Source organism: Indicator indicator, chromosome 1 (assembly GCF_027791375.1).
Source record: "Indicator indicator isolate 239-I01 chromosome 1, UM_Iind_1.1, whole genome shotgun sequence".
NCBI classification, from domain to species: Eukaryota; Metazoa; Chordata; class Aves; order Piciformes; family Indicatoridae; genus Indicator; species Indicator indicator.
The window spans coordinates 81,174,656-81,196,699 of record NC_072010.1 but is presented as its reverse complement, the minus strand read 5'-3'; the positions used below and the strand labels follow the sequence as shown (position 1 = coordinate 81,196,699).

Genomic DNA, 22,044 nt, shown 5'->3' with positions numbered 1-22,044 from the left:
TGCAGTCTTCTGAATCGAGAGATCATTTACATTTCTACTCAAACCTTAAGACCATATGAACTTAAGAGTTGACCATTAAATAACTGAAAGCAAACATGTTAATCTTATTTACATTTATAGGCTATTTCACAGGTCTAAACAGATGACCAAAAGGTAAATGGACCAAAAAGTCTCTATTTAACACACTTGAATAAATTTCAGTAAAAAAGAATGAACCTAAAATTGGTGCACACACATAGGCGTATTAAAGAAACAACCTTAAGGAATTTACGAGTTACTATTAATGCTTCCCTTCTAAAGCACACACTGCATTCTCGACTTACTCTATGTATTTGAGAGAGATTTTCTGAGTTTGCTTGGTGGTCACAGTTGCAATATACATTTGTAATGCAGCCAGCCGCAGGGCAATGTCATATTTCAGTTCTGGTCCAAATCTTTCCTGAACCACGTCGTTACAGCTCTGCCAAAGAACCAGTAGAGGGAGCATCAAGTTCAAAAATCTTGCACTAAAAACGATTTATAGTCTTAAAAAAAAAAAAAGTAATTTTATATGTATATATACACATTGTGCGAAGGGTAACCCTAAACTCCAAAGCAGGACCACACTGAAGGTAGTATGTTGCTTTCAGAGGTGTCTGATGTTCAGCAGGACAGGGGCACTTCTGAAGAACACAAGTACTTCTGCCAGAGAGCAGAAGGCATTTTGATCTATGTTCTCTCCAGTCTTCCTGGGGAGAACAGTAATCCCCTTTCACAAAGACTGCCAAGAGGATATCTGGACTTATGACAGCAGGATTCTACCTGGTGAGACACCCAGGAGAACTACATTGCTGGTACATCAGTTTTCTCACCCATTTTACTGGAAGTTCCTTCTCACACATTATTTCTGTCTGACATTACAGTACCAGAAATAAATATTAGGAATTACTTCAGCTTCACTCTTTTCTAAAGCCAAATATATTTTGGAAAGCTATCAAAGCACTACTGTTTGGAGAGACTTATGAAGGAAGGGGATGTGGATGAGGAAAATTTGCACATTCCCTAAACGTATTGTCTTTACACAGCAGAAATAAAACCCAGGACTTACTGCAGCCATCCTTTTCTGCGTGAAGATATAAATCTATATATACACTGAGTGCAACTACCTTTTTATTCTCCTTCACACTGACAATGGCCATGCTTCCACTTACCTGTACATAGAGATATTCAAAAGCAACTGGATCTCTTCTTAAAAGATCAATGGGATCCTTTGGGACAAAGCTAATTCTGAAAAGACATCTCATCTTATGTGAACTTGGCCGCTGGGTCACCTAAGACAGTGCAACAATCACATTAGAGCTTGGTCAAGCAATGTGGTCTGTAGTCTTCAGCAACACGAACCTGCTCCAGAGCCATGTGGTAGCATGAAAAGTAATTCTATCCAACGAAGAGCTTTGTCATGGGCTCCTTAGTAAATTCTTCCCATGAGAACATCAACTCTATAATCTTGTGGAAAGATTTTTAGACTCATATAGGCATGACTGCACAATACAACCCATCCTTAAAGCATCAAAGTTCATTCATTCAAAACCAGAGTTAAAGGACAGAGAAAACACATGTTAATGAAAACCATCCAAGTGAAATACAAACCAAGTTGTGCTTCAGCAGGACCAAAACACTCATAAACAAGAAAGGGTAGAAGGTTTTAGTGGAGATGCCACATTTTATTTCTTAGCCTGAGAACACAAGAGAACCACAGCTTGGAAGCTTTTATTCTTCTTTTCTCTTGCTTGTTTTAATCCATTAGGCAATTTGTGAGAAATGTATTTTTCCTGGGGTATTCTGGGTTAAGAGTTCTACCCCATGACTTCTGACCAAGACAAATCTCTCGCAATGCATTAAAAAAAATTAAAAAGAATGCTTTGTGTGTTGGTCAGTAAAAGCATGTAACACTGTAATCTGGATATATTCACAGGGGACCACGACGTAGGTAACGAATAACTGGATCAAATATTGTAATGGAACAACATTATAATGGCAAACTAAAATAGAAATCAAAGCTCTGGATGGGATTTTCAGAAGCTCACTGTGTTGGTTTGCTCTGATCCTTCTGATTTCACTGAAAATTTTACCAATTACTTCAAAGACAGACAGCTAAGCCAGAACAGTCAGTTTTGAGTGCTTCTTAGTATTATGCAATCACTGGGTAGCTTACACCCACAAGAAAAGAATGTTAACATAGCAAAGTCAAGAGCTTAAAGGTTAGAAAATGATAAAATGTTACCTGGTAAACTAAGCACCTTCATACCATTACACAGACTCTAGTTAGAAGATCAGGAGAGTTCTGGCTAAAATCAGAGTCCTTTGCTGGGAAGTGTGAAACGGCTTTATCTCTAGTCTCACCTCCCTGATCTACAGAAGAAAATCACGCCAGTACTTTCTGGGTCACAATTAATCATCACTAAGACGACACTGCTGCATAAACAAGCCAAACTTGGCTTCATTGGAAAGAGTATTATTCCCTGTGACCCAGATATGGATCTGTATAATCAGATAGGAACCAAAGATCAAAATAAGATTTTTAAAGGAATTTGAGTGGACTGTGGTTCTCAGAAATTGCTACCATGGATTTCACAGGGGTTAAGAATGTTTACTAGCGGCCACACAGGATATGAAAAAGGCTCAATAAATGTTTTTTAGCTTTCAGTCTAAGCTTTTATTGGCCCAAGCAATGAAATAGGATGCCTATATAATAGAATTTCTTTTTCTGTGAGAATCTGATTCTTGCAACCACATCCAAATACCACTGCAATTTGATAGACTGTATCAAATTATAAATCTTGCAGTTAAGTCATTTGAGTAATGAAAAAGATGGATTATTTTACAGATTAGCCCATTTCAGTAATATGTTTTCACATATTATCGCACAAACCTGAGTTAGAGTCTCCTGTTCATGTAGCAGAAGGAGTTTCGTTCCAGATCCTTCAACCCTCTGCTCCAGCATCAAGGAAAAGTGTTCGATACACTTGATGGAAAGCTTTTCTTGGAGCGTTAAGATGACATCCTAATTAACCAAAGAGGCATAAAATATGCTTAAATTAATGAAGTACTTTCTTTACTGCCATGCACCCTGCCTGTGCCCAGCACAGTGTGGAAGCCCAGATGTTAAATGGGAGGACATCTCTGGGATGGTATCAGATGTGCATGTGAAAAGTATATAGAAGGGACTGCTGTGAATGGACACCTTTTAGTGCAGCTTAACATGCAAATTATACTAGTGTGCCCCTTAAATCATCTCTCCATATCCCTGGAAATAAAACCTCTCCATCAGCAGTACAAACAAAATGTGTACATTCAACAACAATAACAACAATAAAAATTAAATAAATGGCCTTTTTTTTGTGTTCTTATGGCAAGGGTGGTTTTCTAAAGTCCACTTCTTCATTTTTTAATGTTGACAGAAAAGGCAACTATGATAATACCTGTGCAGAACAATAGCCTTTAAATTCAGGGACCATGTGTATTTAGAGTATAAACCCCATTTTCAGTGAATTTAATTAGAGGGATTTTTTTCATATTGGATCATGTCTAAGGATAATCCATTGGAGAACAACAGTTTCTAAAGTAACACTTTGTAAATATTTGTAGAGTATTATTATCATCTGGCAAGGTATCTTTTGCTTTGGGGAATATAGCAGGAAAAAGAAATATATAGCAACCCACCATTTAAAAATAGTTTCACATTATGTTGGTGAAAAGATTAAAACATATCTATCCATCCAAAAGATGTTTAGATATATGTGAGTATCCAGATGGATAAGAATTACTAAAATCATGACAAACTGTAATCCAAGTGTTTTGACATAATTTAGGAAGATTAATTGATCAATTACAGTATGTTTATGGAAAATCAACACTAAATCGGTGGAAGGATGAAAAACGTATGTAGGAGGATGAGGACAACTCTATACATTGTAAAGAATATAACACAGTATGAATGGATTGCAAGCATCCACTCTAAATAATAGAAGTTAATAATGTACTCTTCTGACTAATGGGGAATTTATTGCTTAGATATTGAATCCACTTTTATTTATACTCCTAAACTCTACCCAAAGGCAAGGGGCATAAGAGTAACATGAAGAGACATAATATTAAAAGTAATTTTTTAAGAAAGTGTAATAATGGCACTGTTTTTTGCTAGCTGTCTCAAACCTTTTAAAATATGATGCTAAGGCACACAGATGTTGAATTACTGAACTAAATTTGTTGCTAGGCTATCCTCTCATCCAATAACTTAAGAGTCAACTCAGGTGCTACCTCCCAGCAATAATGAAAACGAGGACTGCAGGTAAGGCACTGGTTGCACTGGTTGCTGTTAACTGGGGAGTTACTGGACTGCTCAGGTCTCAAACCAATCTGCATTTGCCTTGAATAAACTGGGGCATGTCTGCTTCTCTTCAGTTTAAGAAAAGAAGCAGTAATCCACACCCACCCATCTGCAATTAGGAATATACACACATACATGTGAGAATTTGCAATGTATAGCTGTGTAAAATTATGTATTTTATACATACATACAGAATACATAATTGTGTGAGTTCACTGAAAAGGAAATTATTCCTATAAATAGTCGAAACGAATAAGGTCAAAGCAGGCTTACAACAACACAGGTACAAGCTGCTACTGGGGCAGGCTCAGACTGGATGCCAGAAAATTTTTTTTTCACCATTCGAACTATTGGACATTGGAATAATCACCTAAAGGAGGTGGTGAATTCCCCTACATTAGACAGTTGCAAGGCCCAGCTTGACAGGGTGCTGAGCCCTCTCATTGAAACTATATTCTTATCCTACAAGACTGGACTGGATGACCTTTGAGGTCTGTTTCAACCTGGTATTCTACGAATCTATGAATCATTACAGCTAGGTCACTGGCACCGAGGCTGGTGAGAGGCCTCGAACACAAGCCCTGCGAGGAGAGGGTGAAGGAGCTGGGATTGTTTAGCCTGGAGAAGAGGAGGCTCAGGGGTGACCTCATTGCTGTCTACAACTATCTGAAGGGAGGTTGTAGCCAGTAGGGGGTTGGTCTCTTCTCCCAGGCAACCAGCACCAGAACAAGAGGACACAGTCTCAAGCTGCGCCAAGGGAGGTTTAGACCTGAGGTGACAAGAAAGTTCTTCACAGAGAGAGTTGTTAGACGTTGGAATGTGCTGCCCAGGGAGGTGGTGGAGTCATCATCCCTGGAGGTGTTCAAGAGGGGACTGGATGTGGCACTTGGTGATATGGTTTAGTAGTCATGAGGTCTTGGGTGACAGGGTGGACTTTGATAATCCCTGAGGTGTTTTCCAACCTTATTGATTCTGTGAAAAAAGGGACTGACAGAATTCAGTATCCCATGCCTGTAGAGTGGAGGTGTCCATCCATTACTGGCACTCAGCTTACGCCTAAAGTATATATATGAACTATAAGCAGATAATGAAGCTCGTTTTTAGGTGTAACCAGTATCTGTTTTGCCTTCAGAGTGGTGTAAACTTTCTCGTTTACCGTAGTAAATCACTCTCCTTGCTGTTCTGATTGAGCATACTGCTGAATCACAGTGAGCACAAAGGCAGTCCTTCTTCAAATAGGCATAGCTTTACAATCCCTGAAAACCAGAAAAAGCTGGCAGTGCAGCTGAAAATTGTATCTCCAGCCTTCACTGATCATTCTCACTCATGCACCTCTCTTGTCTCAGTGTCCCAAGCATGCCTGCTACCACGCAGTGAAGTAGATGTGGTAACTAATCTGCATTAAAACTAGCTCCCCAAACAAAAACACTTGAGAGACCAGCAGCATGCTGAATAGTGCAGTCGTGCTGCCTACCACGTTACTCCAAGGCACTCACAGACATTGACAATGCCTCTGGTTCAGCAACCTACATGGAACACTGTCAGAGACATTCCCTAGCAGCCTTAGCTGTGTGCCAGGCCTTCATCGCTTTTATTTCATGTCAAATGTGGTATGGAAAGCATAGAGGGCACTACACTGAGACAAGCAATTATCACCAGCATAACCCTACCATATCCCAACTCAAGTTCACTGGATGACAAGCTAGATGATATTTAATTAGCGACCAACATCTTGATCTTCTTAGTTCCCCATTTTTGCTGACAAATCATGCTAGTATTTGGCAGCATATCAAAATGATAAGATCAGGCAATTTTAATTGTGCTCCAAGCACATTAAAATCATCCCTTCCATTTCTTCTTCATTGACAATACAATGCACTTTTAGCAGGAGGAAAATAGACCAAAATCTCATTTTTTCTGAAGTAGGAGCCCAGCCCTAAGTGAACACATTAGTAATTTTGTTCTTAAAGCAAGTAAATTATAATTACTGAAGGTCTTAAAAAGTTAACTAGCATTCTTGGCACTGCATACCAAGATATATCTAACCTACCTTTATTGAAGTGCTGCAGTCAAAACGGAAAGATTTGGTTTGTCCATTTTCAAGATATACTTTCAGAACATTTGGCATGAAAAGAAGTGAGTTGTCCTTAACTGTTTCCTGCCAAGCAAATTAGTGAATCAGATTACAACATATAATAAGGGAAATCTGAATATTCTATAAAGAAGGATGTCATTCAGATGGAAAGGCAACAACTTAAAGGGAGTGTGTTGACTTAGACTGAAAGCAGAATTAGCAATGCCCTGCAAATGTCTAGTCATGCTCATTACCACTGCACTCTGCAGGTCTCTTTCCTGAAAAAAAAATGTAACTGTTTTTTTTTTTTTTATGCCTGGGTTGGACTATTTTCCTTCCCTAAATACCTTCTCTCTGACAGAAAATGCTACGTCTATTGAAACATCTTTAGCAGAACAGAGTAACAGATGTACAGATGTGTCTCTGAATATAGTGAGTTACTTAGTGTCTTCAATCCTCAAAATGGGAAGTGCAGATTCATTAGTAAGGATTACAATCAAGATGTTTTACATTCTCTTTATAGCTGGATATTAAATGCTAACGTCTGTCATCATTTAGGAAGAGCAACATGTAATATTGCTATTTAGTTGTGATGATTCATAACAAGTATAGTAAAATAAACAGGAAAAAGGAAGGGAAACAAAGCTTTGGCTGGTTTGTTTGTTTTTAAGACAGAAATTGCTTCTGACAAAATGCAATATCATTTTATGTTTGGAAGAGAGTTGGATAAAGACATCAATGTAGAATGATGTCCTGGTAAATTATGAAAATGAGCTGGGAGTTCATATTTAAGGAGGAGTTCAGCACCTCTCAAAGGCAGGCTGACTTTGCCTGAGGGCTGGAAACAACAAGTTCAAGTAGATAAATTTTAAAGAGGTCTGTAAGGTAATGCTAATCTGTTTTCCTGACATGTTACTTCTCTTGAGCTTATGGGGTTTTCCACCACAAAATCTTTCAGGGAAAAAAAGAAAAAGAAAAGAAAAAAAGAAAGAACAAGTAAGCATTATCCAGACTGTAAAAAGGGATGTAAATGTGCTATCACCACACAATGCATTCACTAGCATTTTAATTTCATTTTAAGAAAGGACAAATTTTTCACTCTATTATAGGCCTAACCGACTTTAAAATCAAATCTTCTGAAAACCTTAGGAATAGAAAAACACTTCCCTTTGCAAGCCTATCATGGTTGTAAATCCCTCACTTTCCACCCTTGAGGCGTACCTTTGGATTAAACGCTCAGTCCTTCCTGAGGTTAAGTAGTTGAATACTCACCGATACCTGGCCATTGATAATTACTTCTTCTGAGAAGCGCACCTTAACAGGATTGGACTTCAATCTTGCCTTTTTTGCAGCACTAATAAAAGCTGATTTAGGAGACTGGAAGGAAAAATGATGACAAGATATATCACACAATTTCAAGTTAACACATGTCTTTCCTTTTTCAGTTATTCCCTGTTTCTCACACATTGGGAGCTCCATGTATACAGCAACACCTTGCATACCATTCACAGATGAATGGAGATACAGTCAAACTATAATGCTTCCCAAGATAATACACACCTACACACATATAAAGAATCAGAGGTCCATACTACACATACTCAAGGGTATCCCACTGTCAGACTGGAGTGATGAGAAGAGCTGTTGGTTTACAAATTCCTTGTAGTACTTCCACAATGACTGCTGTCAGTTAAACTTGTTTGCAGGAACTGACACTGACCAGTGACTACCCAGTGACCCTTCCTTCAAACACTGAATGAAAAAATTTTTGCATAATCTATGATCCACTAGACAGACATACACACAGCTTTTGCCAAAAAGGTGTCTGAAAGCTCTCCAAATGCAGTGGTATCTCTCTGCATTGGTCTACTTCAAAGCACAGGTTGGAACCACCAAAATGCACCTGCAGGCCAGCAGGCTTCCCTTACATGTATCCCCTACACACATACTGTGCAAGGCTTGCCTTCAATAAACCAGGCACTTTGTGAGACTTCACAGATTAGAAGTCTAGAAACATTCCTCATTTTCTTCTGGGATCTAATTGACTTTTACCTATTCCATTTCAGTGGATTCTCCTGTGATCAAGTGCTCAGTCCTCAGAAAAAAAATAATTTGTCCATTTAAGGAGTCTGACTAACAACTAAGTTTTAGTAACAGTCAACAGAATTTCCATTTTCAGCAGCAGAAGCTAGGTAGTTCTATTTTTATATCAGTGTTCAAACAGTGCTTCTGGCATTGCCTAACTCCATAAGCAGGATAATGGGCAACAGAAGAAACTCTAGCTTTGGCTGAAAATCACTGGGCTCCTTTGGGCCAGATTTTGGTCCATTTGTTTCAGTAAAATGTGAACCAAGATTCTCAGAATCTTACTCTAACTCCTGAGAAGTAGGCTTACTAATTTTGGATACCAAAAAATAATAACTTGTGCTGGTTTGCCTGTGAGAAATTACTGCAAGCATCAGTAATGATGATCCTGGAATCATTTCCTATCAGTAATGTAGCATGACAGCAGTCCTTGGAAACATGGAAAGCCTTGGCACCATCACTCAAATTTTGACTCAGCTAACAATCTGCAGGCGTAATGGAGCAGTCCAAGTCCACATGCTCTTGCTGTGTCTGATCATTGCTGAAACTATTTAAAAAGTTATTTTCTTTTAACGCAGTATCCTTGTTTCTACTAACTACCAGGAAGAAGTCTCTATCTCTTTTCTGTATGCCACTGATTTATTATCACATCGAAAAAGCTGTTACCATGGGGTCAGTATCAACCAGTGAACAAGGAATGAAAGATGCCACATTCTCCCAGGAAATATCAGAGCCATCCGATAATTCCTGGAGCACAAAACAGAACCAAGAAATAAAAATGAATGCCTCTTCACTTTTACAGTTCATTCTTTCTTACCTCTTCTCTAGCAGCTATGACCATATATATTTTTACTCAGTAACACTAAATGACAGAAAATTCAACCCTGTGATCAAACCAAGCTCAGCTTCCAAAGCCAGTGCTGAAAAAATGCAGAAGAGCCCCCAGAAGATGAGAAACAACCATCGAAAAGAAGGAAAATAAAATAAAACAATAGATAAAAAGTTAATGTCTCAGGGCAGGGGACTCAAAACACATCTGCAGTAAGAAGGGACAACCTGGAAATGCTGATGAAGTATGCTCATATATTGTACTCTAGAGATTAATTCCTAGAAACACACATATATGATAAGACTAAGACTAATATAATAATTGCACACCTGTCTTTTTTAATTTCTCTCCTATCCACATAGTCCCTTTCTGTGGTGTATAAATGGGCTGTACTCTATATGGCACCCAAGTAATGGACTGTAACCTGTTGACTCCCACTGATGTTGGGCATCACCGCTGTAGGAGTAGACTACTGGCTCTCCCTTGCAAGAGCAAGGGGGAAAGAGTGGCTTTCATTTTTTCTTCTTGCTGGAAAAGGCTTTTTACAGTTGTTTGCTCTTACTGCAGATGAGTCACCAGTCTGGCCTCTCTTTACAGGCTGGCTGCCAAATTTTCTTCCGGATTCTGGCAAGGTTATTCCCATAGAACAAATGTGGCAAACCGCTATGTGGCTCTGTCGCTCTCTACAACTCTCTTGTCCTTTCTTCAGCCTCAATAGTCACTTGTGGTGTGGGCATAAACACTTAAATAATGTCATTGCTGAAATGTGAAAGGGGAGTCTAGCACAACTGAAAGAGCTGAACTTACATGAGTTCTCCAGAACCCTTCTAGGATGTGGTATTTAACATACACATCGCACAGCTAGGGGAGCACGCCATGGTCTGCCATAAAACATAGGGCTTCCTTCCCTGCCCACTTCTGCTGTGGCAAAATGGTCAGGACTCTGGACCCATGCCAGACACTTTGGGTAAGCCTAGAAGCAGACTGCTTTCTAAAAAGCTTTAAACTATAAACCAAGGGTGTAAGAAAAACCAGAACAGCTGTGCCAGGTATTTGGGGGAATGTCCTCTGCTGGTTAAAGGGCTGAGTAATAGCACAGCTTTAGTACTTAGTGGCACAATCTCTTTATTCTACCCCTACATCAACCTCACACTTGATATTTTCTCTGGGAAAGGAACTGTTTCAAAAGAGTGTGGCAAATCCTAGGAAAACAGTTGGGCTTGATTGTTGAAACTTGCTGATCTAACAAACTCTCAGCAAGATGATGTGATGCTCTATTCCATTTTAATGTCATCAGATTTGTAGGCAAAGAATGCTACCAATTAATGATTCTTAAGAGTGCCAGGTTCATTTGTTTCTGATACTCTTTTAGCCAAATGGAAGCCATTATCCTCAGTTAATAATAGTAAGCAGGAGGCGTTTACACTAAGGCAGAGCATTTATCACTGCAAGTAAAGTGTCACAGATAAAAACAGCTTAATTAGAGTGACTTTTGCAAAATGAGAGGACGCATTTTACCAAGGGGTCAAAATGCTTCAAAAACCCACAAACTTCACACTGTGTGACCAAAGCACTGCTTCCTATTAAAAGGTCACATGAAATAATTTTTACCTGCTTACATGGCATTCAGTAAAAATTCAGCTGATCATTTCAACACTAGCCGGAGAAAGTGCTAACAAGAGAAAAGAAGCACTACATAGAGATTTGCTTGGAAGAAATGGTAGTGAAGACTGAGACCCTTGTTTGAACCCTCCTTACTAGGGATTGCAATCAATGGGCATCCCATCAGCAGAGTCAAAGCATGACAGTCTGCTATAACAAAAGAGACTTTCTGGAAAATGTTGGGGCTTTTTTTCTCCTCATTTTCTGGATTTTTCAAAATTAGGTTCTATTTTTGACAGCAAAATTATAGCAGATAATTTTTTTTTGGCTAGATCTCAGAAACAATATCCTACATTTTGAGAGGAATTGTTTTTCGATGAAAATAAGACTGTCCTGTACTTTGTCCACTTTTGCAGGTAAACTTTAATTTGGGGGAGATTCCAAGTGAAATGGTGTTTTTTTAATGCAAAAGCCCCTTTGAGTGCTCTTGCCAGTAGAGGTGCTGCAACAACAAAACCTTTACATATGCTCAAGAAAAATAGGGAATTAGCATTTAGAAGAGGACAGTGTAGTACTGAGCTATCACAAAGAAACAAAACAAGGCAGAAGTATGTCACAGTCACAAGAGGAAAAGAAAAATCACTTTGTGACAGAGCATGCCAAAAATCTGTCAGAAATCGAAGTTTTAAATAGCCACAAATTGTATACATGCAATGAATTTTAAGTTTGTTACTTAAAATTAGCCATTAGTTTAATATGAAATATTATGTTTGTAATGAAATAAGGAAAAATTGCATGACCGCAAAAATGTGTTGACTTTTTCATTCATCCCTAAAGGCAATTTTATGAGACAAAATTTAGCAAGCAAATAAAATATGAATAAAAGGAAGAATTAAATTTATTAAGTAGAACAGTACATAATACCCATAGGTAAAATAATACTGCCATTCATAGCCACGAGCAAGGCTGAAGCAACTACATTAGCTCACAAGAGCGTTGTAGAAGAGCAGGTAGGGACACAGAAGCAATAACGTTGTGAAGTTTTACCATGCAGTAATTTGTTATAACCACAGGGCACTGACAGATCATCACTATGAGTATTTTTTTGTTAAACTCTTGGCACAAATTTAATTGTTGAAACTGCAGTCAGATTTAGGTTATGTACCAAAAGCTGGTGATCTATCATAGACAATTATATTTTACTATTTGCAGTACTTATATTTTTCTATTTGTAAATGGTAATCACAGAACGATCATTAATCCTACACATGTATTACATGCATGTATAAGGTGGGGAATAGCCAAGCCTACTTTAATGCAGGCTCTGAGAAAATCCAACCCATTTCATCTAAAGTAAACAACAGCCTAGTTTACAGTGAATGTCCCAAAACCCATGAGTGAAACCACAAGTCAGCTTCAGACTTTGTGGAACATGCAGACATTGCAACTCACCTCCAGACCAGATGGGCCTGGGCCATCTATTCCTGTGTTTATTATATGTGGAGCTCCTTCATAAAATCCCTAACACTGGTCTTTTAGGATTCTGCCTCTCCAAAGTTCAGCCATTTACATTCATAGATTACCTATCACAGACAGCTGACTACTCTTAATCAAGTGCAGAAAAGTACACAAAAGTCAGTCATGCTGGACTACTTTCAGTCCTACAACTCTGCAAGGACGAGGACCTTTGGGAATGTAAGAAATCTTGGCCTTGAATAAATTTAGGCTAAAATGAACAAATGAAGGACCTATATGAGTGATAATGTACCTGACATGGCAGAAATGGCTAATGAAGACTGAAAGGTGACCTAATGGCAGCTGGGAGAGGGTAAAGAACTTTAAGGAATAAATGGTGGACAGTGTGAAGGGTAGAGGGGCTCTTTTCCACTTTGGTGAAACATTTAACATGGAAATGCACATTGAATTTTCTCATAGTTTACACTGATGGAAAGATCATGTACTTTGTACAACTACACCCCAGAAAAATCCATCTAGCTTAAGAAGAGGCCTCCAGGAAGAAATGCCAGGGGAAGTGGTGCAGACGGAAGAAGAAAGGATGTGAAGTACTGGTATGAGGCTGTTTCAAACAGTGAAGAGTGATCGGATCAGGCAGCACTTCCAGGCAAGTGATGCCAATGCAGTGATGGCGAGTTTATCATTAACCACGCTACCTATGCTTCTCTCCTGTGAAGGATTAAATCTCTGTATGGAATTGACCACACTAAAAAGCTGATGTGGAGGTTATACAGTGGAAAAGTTCCTCTGGGCAAGTGTAAAAAATGTACACATTTGAAGAAAAAAAAAAAGCCATCATTTCTACACAAATTTCACAACTTCAAGCAATCAAAGTCATCTTGTACAAAATGCGCACCTCTGACTTCCAAATGATTTCTAAAGCTACACCTTGGTTGTCTTTTTTATTTCAGATTATGAAGTGTTTGTGACAAACCTGTTTCTTTTTATATCCTTCTTTACAGCCACAAGTCTAGATGTGGCAGTTGCTGCTGTTACATGATTCCAGAGGGCAAAGCAGCATGAAAAATACTGTGAGACTCCTAAAAAGATTGTTGCCACAATCATTATGATCCATAAATAAGTGTAATTTATTGTAGCTTTTCTGCAAACATTGTATCTCAAACATATAACTGTGTTACAAAAAGAAGCATCTCTTTCAAAAGAGAAAAAGACCTTATCCTTTTCCTGCCGGAGAATTTACACATCACAAAACTGCCATAGATCTCTGCTGGGTTTGAACTATGTCCAAGGAGTTTAAGAGATTAATCATGAAAGCAACCTATCAAACGATCTCGACACATAAAAACTGAACAGATACCAAAACAGGCAAATTATTTGATTTGAGTAATGCTTAAAACTTGATAAAGCAACCATCAGAGTAATAGTCCATTTACAGAATAAAATGGTCAGAATTATAATTCAATACCATTCTTTCATAAATCCACACTTTGAACTGCTTCACTGTTCAGTGACCTCTTTATCAGCAGTGGTGATATGAACCTTGCAGAGATTTGTAGATTGATGGAAAGAAAAAGCTTCATGCTTTGGTTTGTCATAATTAGAAACGTTAATGAGTTCAAGCATTAAACAAAACTGAATGCACTTCAGTAAAAATGATCCACAAGTTTTCAAAAAGTACTAAGGGAACTACAGAGGGCTATAAATCTCGATTACATCTACTTTGACCTGCAGTCATAAAGGACAGTTACTTGAAAGCATGAAAACAAAACACACTCTAAATAGTGCAAATAAGAAGAAACATCACTCTTGTAATCTGTCTTGGCAGATTGTTATATTTTTCATGTAATGACAGAAAGAAAAACGTTCACCATCAAGAAGAGAGATCAATTAAATGTTTGTGAAGATGTATTTCTGCCAAGAACAGGGAAGAAGATCAATCTTTATTTAAAAGCTCTTACTTTTCCTTTGTCTAGTTTCTACTTCATCTTTCCATTTTTATTGGCAACATAGTAAAAGGAAAAATGGAGGAGGCAATGTTAAAGAGGAAAACATATGTGTATCATAATTTTTGAAGATGTAAGTATTGCTTCCAAACTGTAAGACAAAATGTATTTGTCAAAGAACTCCCTGCACAGAAGAGCAGAACAGGTACATAGCTGGAGTGCAGCAACATCCAGAATGGCAGAAGTGAGAGTGATGTCACCTACTAGGCTCAGGCAGTACTGACAGTACCAGTACTGTTGTGGCAGTATGAAGGCATAGATGAGTTGTTTAATGCAATTCAAGAGGCCCCAGGAGACTTCACAGCCCAGGGTTTGCATAAACTGAGGGACCCTGCATTGCCTGAGGCGTTAAACTGGGATGCACATACTGGCAGCATCCCAACTGCTCCCTCTCCCTATGCAAGCTTTCATTCACACTGCAGGAAAACTTGGGCTAGGAAGTGATTAGGGAAGGATGTAATGAATCAGCAAGACCCTGGTCTAGACAGGTAGGGAGGTACAGTAAGAGTGCACAAACCAGAGGAGATCTGCAGGCTGAAAGGTCTTGCAGTTGAGGCTTCTCCCAACTAAGCACATGCCACTGAAGCATCCCAGTTTTGGATAGAGATAGGTCAATTAAAGCCAGAATTGATATGAATACATCAACTACATCTTCTGAGTGCTGTGTGGACATTCTTGGGGAGGCAATCTTACCTATATGAGACAAACTGTCCACCACCCCTTAAAACATGTGCTTTGTCTGCTGAGGTAGACATGGGGTACTCTGACAGACATGCCAGAGTAGGGCAGTGCAAATATATGTGTAAGATGGGTGCACCAGCCCAAACGGCTGACAGGACAGCAAAATGTTTCAGTGCCATTCCTAGCTCAGTGACATCTAGAAGTATTTCAATTACTGATTAGCTTTGGGGTGCTATGTAATGATAGGAATCGATTCTGCATTGTAGGGCCTCAAACATGGCTTGAACCAAGAGAGCTCCAAAGATAGCAGGTTACGACATTCCTTCTTTTCCAGGTGAAAGACTAGAGGAGGGCCACACTTGTGTTTTAAGGCCTCCCATTGAACACAGAGTGCGTAGTTCATTTGAGTTGCAGCTTAATGTTCAGTACATAGAGGCTTGCTCTCATAACACCAGCACAGTGATAAGAGGTCACAACACCTCACAGACAGGTAATACTTTAGTGTTCACTTGTAAGGGCTACGCATACCTGCACTAAAGCACATGTCTCTTCTTCACCTGACACTTAAAGAAAATAATAAAGTCTACGAACAGATGAAATTAAGGCAACCTGCATAAAAAAGGCAATGGGGTGAGAATTTCTTCTTCCCTATATTATTTATATTCCAGTGACCAAAACCACTGGATGTAATCCAGCAAGCTTTAAAGGCAGTTAGGTTTCTTTAGTCAGATCATACCTGTACCTTCATTCAAGGTGGCTGATGTCAACCAGATCCCACCTCATCTTCTTGACAGTGGTCTTAATGCAGTGTGGCAGCCCCTGCTGCAGAATACATGCCTTTCCCCCATCATTTAGTTGCTGACTTCCAGAAAGGGTACAGGACCAGCACAACTATGTGGCTACCTCTCAACTAGCCATAAAAGCTAGTAAGTAATATGAAGCCACACAGCACTGCCTAAATTGCATTTGCAAGATGCATATTTTGGCAGCTTCATCAGATAAACTTGTTTTCACATTTTGGTGTCAAATCCATCTCATCTCTTATTCTTGGGTGAAAAGCATGCAACTAGCCCTTATTAATCAAAAGTGCTGTGCATCAGGCTAGCCAGTAGGGAACTGAACAGACCTGTTGAATCTGAAATCACCCCTGATGCATAGCTTATGCCCCTCAGCAGCCTGCAAGGAATGAATGGCTGTGTATGGCTGTCTGGAAAGAGAGAGATGTGCTTCCTCCCCTGGCTTGGCTTCTCTCCTTTATCATGGGAGATGGGCTTGAGATGACATGCTGTGAACCCACTCCCACAAATCACTGAGCAAGGTGAAAATAAACATTGCATCAGCCAGTTCCAAGGTGGGCTGCAGTTTCCCCCAGTCCCTTCAAGCCAGCCTCACACAATCTCCTGTCTGTCTTTTGCCTCCACACACCCAGCACTGGAGATGCAGACAGAGCTCTCCCTTTTGTAAGGTACAGCTGGTTTGATACAGGAGTGTAACTCTGTGGGACTGAGGCAGAATCAAGAAAAAAAAAAAACAAACCAGGAGCTGCCACATATCAGAAATTGAAGCAGAACTCAGTGTCCTGCTCCACCTATGAGTTTAAAGATACTATTTTTATTTAACTTGCTAATGCAGTCTTTGAGTGCAGGACAGAGTAACACAGTCTTAAACATAACCTTTAAGAGACTCAGCCCTTATCTCACTTATTTCTTTTTATTGCACAGATAAGGTAGAGAAACAGACAGAATATAAGCAGGAAAAAAAAAGCTGCTATGTTGCTAGGAAACTAATTCAGAAAAAAACTGACAATACTTACAGGGTAAGGTTGAACAACAGTAAGGAGGATTGATTCTTTGCAGCTTCTACAAAAAGAATGAAAAGGTAAACTTAAGTAAAGATTCATATTCACAGATAAGTGGCTTTTCTTTTTAATGGAGAAAACTTAAGTAAGATGACAAAATGCTTATTACAATCACAGAGCAGAGAATTACAGAGATGAATAATATGCCAAAATAACAATGGATAATAAAAAATAAGGTTTTTTTCCAACTTAACAAATTGAACTGACATAACTTTACAGTTTATACTATGAAATATTTGCATCCACTGAGAAACTTGCATGCTGCAATAATGGCTGTATTCAGCAAAAACATAATAACATTTCATTAATTCTATCAGTTCAGCATCTATAGACTATGAATTTCTTTCACCTACTTTACAAGTGCAATTCGCTTTTTATACCAACCAGCTCCTGTACACTTTGTTTTCAAAACAAAAAACAAGACAAAATTTATGACCTATTTCTTCACTAGCTCACCTTTTTAAGTGCCTGGAAGAAGATTAGTATTTGATGAATACCACCTTTAGAATTTTTATGCTTTTACAAGATTGCTAAAGAAATGTTTTTCTTCAAAATAAAGCAGCTCTTCTCTAGGATGAAACTAGTAAATGAAAAAATATATAAGCAACTGATTTACAGGATAAAGAGAATAAATTATTAGGAATCTTGACATGATCTAGTGGTCTAGACAAATGGCAAATGCATATTGTGACTATTGGTGGGCAGTTAGGGGAGGTGGAGAACTGGGAAAAGCAAAGATAAAGTGGAAGAAGAAGAAGGAAGAGGAAGCCAGTAAGAGCCCTTATCTCTCATATTATGGAGTGTTGGTCAGATAGTTTCTGAGGGCAATATTAGCCAGAAAAAGGTCTGTTGCCTTTTTGTTGAGATGGAGTTGATTTCATGGTGGTTTCACTACTTTCAAATTCAATTAGTTGTTTATTTATGCAATTTGTTGCTTGGCTTACTGAAGTGCGACTGATTTGGCATGCCAGGCCTGCTCACCAGAAGTAACTAAAATAAATCACACCGTGTTGGTCTTGTACAATGTCACTGTATACACATATTCACACCACTGATATGCAATTTATAAAACCAAAAGGCAAAGAAAACAAACAAGAAACTGAAGGCCCAGTCAGAAAGTTGGCCTGGGAAGTCAGGCCATACTTGATGAAGCCAACTGGGATAGCAAATTCTGCTTCTGACAAAACTATCAGTCATGCAAAGTGCAAGGTCTGTTCAAATATTTCCTAACTACAGAAAAGTTTGTTAAGCTCTATTATTTACTCCTCTTATTAGATATTTGCATCGTTACACTAAAAGAGTATAGGTGGACTTTTCAAAAGGAGGAACTGAAGGCTTCGGTTGCTTGTCTGTGCTTGGAACAACAGAAATAAAATTAAGTTAGAATATTAAAAAAAAATGAGGAACTATATGCAGTGAAAATTAAATACCCTGCCACAAGCCAGGGTAATTTTTATCCCCATTAGATGTAATTATAACTGCTTTAAGGAATTTCCCACAATTACTTTTCCTTTCAATAAAATGTGTTCTGAAATTAAACTTCAGAAATTATTTACTCAATCATTAAACAGCTTTTATTTACAATGTTCATATTTCTGAAAATTTACAGACGGTTTTGGAAATCTCCATGATTGTTCTTTATGATGTTATTCTTGAAGAGTATATAGCTTACGGTTTTTAAAAAACAATCTCCGTTCTGTTTTAGCTCCTTCTATTTTTTTTTTTAATGTTCTACTTACCACACTTACGGGAATCTGAAAATGCATGATAAGAAGTGTAATTTATTTCAAGACTCTCACAGTCACATCTATGCTATCCTTATTCATCTAGTTTGTCACTGCTACATTAATATAGGCATATATATAATATAATTAGTAGACAGAAGAGACCACAGCTTTTAACTGTGGGACAAACTGGTAACTGACCTCTTTGATTGCTTTCACAGAACCACAGAATTGTCAGGGTTGGAAGGGCCCCCAAGGATCACCTTATTCCAGCCCCCCTGCCATGGGCAGGGATACCTCCACTAGATCAGGTTGCCCAGAGCCACATGCAGCCTGGCCTTAAAAAAATCCACTAATTTATATTTTCTCATGCATCATAAGATTACCACCAACTCTGCCTCCTGTAGTCCAGCTATCTTAGAGAGCTGCCTTCAAAAAAGATCAGCTACTCCTGAAAATATTTTCCAGCTCTGTTCTTCTTGGATTAAACTTGTCCAGGTCTCAGTGTAGGCAAGATTCATCCCAGACTAACAAGAGTTTTTCTTAAACCAAAAGGTAGTAAGATTCATTTTGGGAACAAGACATTCTTACAGGATAATCACTTTCATTGGAAGGATGCTAGACCCTGGAGCATTCATTCACTATTTGAGACTACAATAAGGCCATTTGGAGTATCCCAACTGAAGCATGTTACATATACACAAAACAGGTGCCAAGCACCACATACAGTTCCCTCATCATCAGAGGAAACATTCTCTGTAAAACACGTTAAATGCAAACCACAGCACAGTTACAAAAGAAGTAAACATGTAATCAGCAGCTTTTTGATCTGTAGTACTCAGTCATTCCTCAACTCATGATGAGAAAACATCAAACCACAACACATCACTATTTCCAATAGTGTTGGTAAATCCTATACATCTAAATGATAAGCTTTCCATGAGAGAATATCAGCTGTGCCATACAGAATCACAGTAATGGAAAAACAATGGATCACTTGTCATGTACTGTGATCTGTAAGTTTTATAGCTTAAATATATGTGTACAACACATAAACAGTTTTGATTACATAAACTAGGTACACCAACATGCTTAAGTGTGAGCTACTTTTAAACAGGTTCTGAAAGACAAAGACTGAAAAAGCAATTGCAGTCTTACTTTCCCCTGAAACATCTTTCCTCCTTTAAGAATGTGACTAATTAAAAAAAAAAATAAAACCTATATATATTATAACTGTTTTATTACCTTACATACTCACTTAACCACAACCTAATTACTTCTCTTTTAAATCCACATACTCTTTTAGAATCTCTCAAGACCAGCATCTGCAACTCTAAGCTTCAATAACAGCTTCAGACTTTCTGGGTGCCCTGCCATCTGAAAAGCTAACACCAACACTACAATAAAATATCATCATGTTTCTTTCATTTCCTGACATTAGAATCAAATGTTGAGAACAAGGCTAAAATTTGACGTGAATATCAGTGATTCATCTCTCTGTCCTTTCCTGTGCCCTGCGTGCTGATTATATTTGTCCATTCTCCCTCCTCCTTACAGCTACTTAGGCTGTAACAAGGGGAGAATATAAATGATGCCAGAATCAAATTGTGGCACATTATAAAGATTAAAGTTGTATTACTAAGTATCACGCATCTTGGGCCACATGAGGCATTAACATTCAGCTATAATGCCAGCCATTGACTTAATCTGTGAATTTGTGGCAGGAAATCACAGTCTTTCTTCTGCTTCCTTCTATGTGGAAGAGAGGAAGGGATGTGAGGGGTAGATGAGGGACATGGGGGCCTCCCTGTACCTGAGCTATATGGAATAAGTGGCTCTGTTCTTTGCTCATGTCCTAAAGCAAATATGAATAAAGAGAAAGTATATATATATTGCCTGTACTCACTCTTAAGATCTGAGAATGGAAAATTGTTGTTTATTTGAATGCTTTTAGCAATATTACATACTTTGTCTCTCAGTGAAGATGAACTAATTAGGAACTGACATATAATAAATGATATCTTTTACAGGGAATGTAATTAAGAAAAAATTTTCTCTTAACCATAGCCTTATTTCTGTTTCACTCACAATGAACATCAAATTCTGAAACTCTTGTTTAGAAATACTTTGTTCTCTGCTATTTCAGGATCCTATGTTTCACTTTGGGTCTCACTGTTGATGAGAAAAGTCTGAATTTTGCCATTATGGAGTGTGATGTCATGATCCGCAGTATACTTCACACTACATTTTTGAAGTAAGGAAATGCAAATTAGCAGGTCAAAAACAAACTACAAAATGTGGCAGGTTACCTCGAATGCCCTATTCAAAGCCAAGGAAATTAATTTTCAAATTCTAGCATCTAGGCTAGAGAAAAATCATTCAGCAATTGAATGTCTTTCATTATTATGAAGATTAAGGCAATAATAATGAACAAAGAGTTTGCAAAGTCACTCTATTGTAGTACATTTTGAATTCTTCTGAAAGGATCATTTTGATTCGAGCTGTATATACATTTTTACATCAAACCTGTTCCACAGCAGTTGTCTTCACCCAGGGAAGCTCCAAATTTCACTTCTCCAGACTTTTATTATGAGAGACAGTTCCTGTGGAAAAGAACAGTTTGCCCCAGAGACACACCTAGATTTATTTCCAGAGTCAGAGACATCTTCCAGAGGAATCTTGGTGAGACAGAGTAGACCCATCTTAACCCAGTACTGCCTTATCCTCTGCTATTATCACACAGCCCTCCTCCACAGTGTGCCTTTCCAGGTACTGTAGTGATGTCAACCTGCCAGAATAGACTAGGTGATAAGCTGGAGGACAAACTCAGTATTTATTGACATCCCAAAAATAATGCAGAGGGACAGAGGGATGGAGAGCTTAAGAAGATTATGCATTTCCCCAAGGCTATTTTTGTCACAGAAGTAGTGCTATGCAAACACGAACACACAAGCTAAAAGCCCACACAGTCCAACTCCTCTGCATTGGAGAACTCCTCCAATAAAAGCCATGGTGTGTGGAGCTCCATTTCTAAAGGCAACACTGCATCACAAATGACAGACAACATTTCCATAACTCAGTAGCTTCTAACTGGGACGTACAATAGATTAAACCAGGCTGGAAGCCATGACACTGTGGGCAGATTGCTTCCAGCCCCTTGTTTACATCTACCCATAGATGAACGCTGTTTCAGCAACACGTGCAGAATCTGACCTCTCCAAGCATAGGAGGAGGATATTTTCCAGACAGCTTTTAGAGAAACACAGAAAATTATACTCTCTCAAGGGATGTGCAACACGTAGCACAAGAACTGTTTGAAGGATGGCAGGGATTTCAGTCTGCC

At 38.6% G+C, this 22,044-nt stretch overlaps 1 protein-coding gene across 1 annotated transcript in view; it reads right to left on the bottom strand.

Annotated features, from left to right (window-relative positions):
• FRMPD4 (FERM and PDZ domain containing 4) overlaps positions 1-22,044 on the bottom strand; it is a 121,623-nt gene that overhangs the window by 13,536 nt on the left and 86,043 nt on the right. Inside the window, 6 exon segments of the mRNA XM_054383200.1 lie at positions 324-460; positions 1,191-1,310; positions 2,912-3,043; positions 6,420-6,527; positions 7,716-7,820; positions 16,933-16,978. Of these exon segments, the coding sequence (XP_054239175.1) occupies positions 324-460; positions 1,191-1,310; positions 2,912-3,043; positions 6,420-6,527; positions 7,716-7,820; positions 16,933-16,978 (648 nt within the window).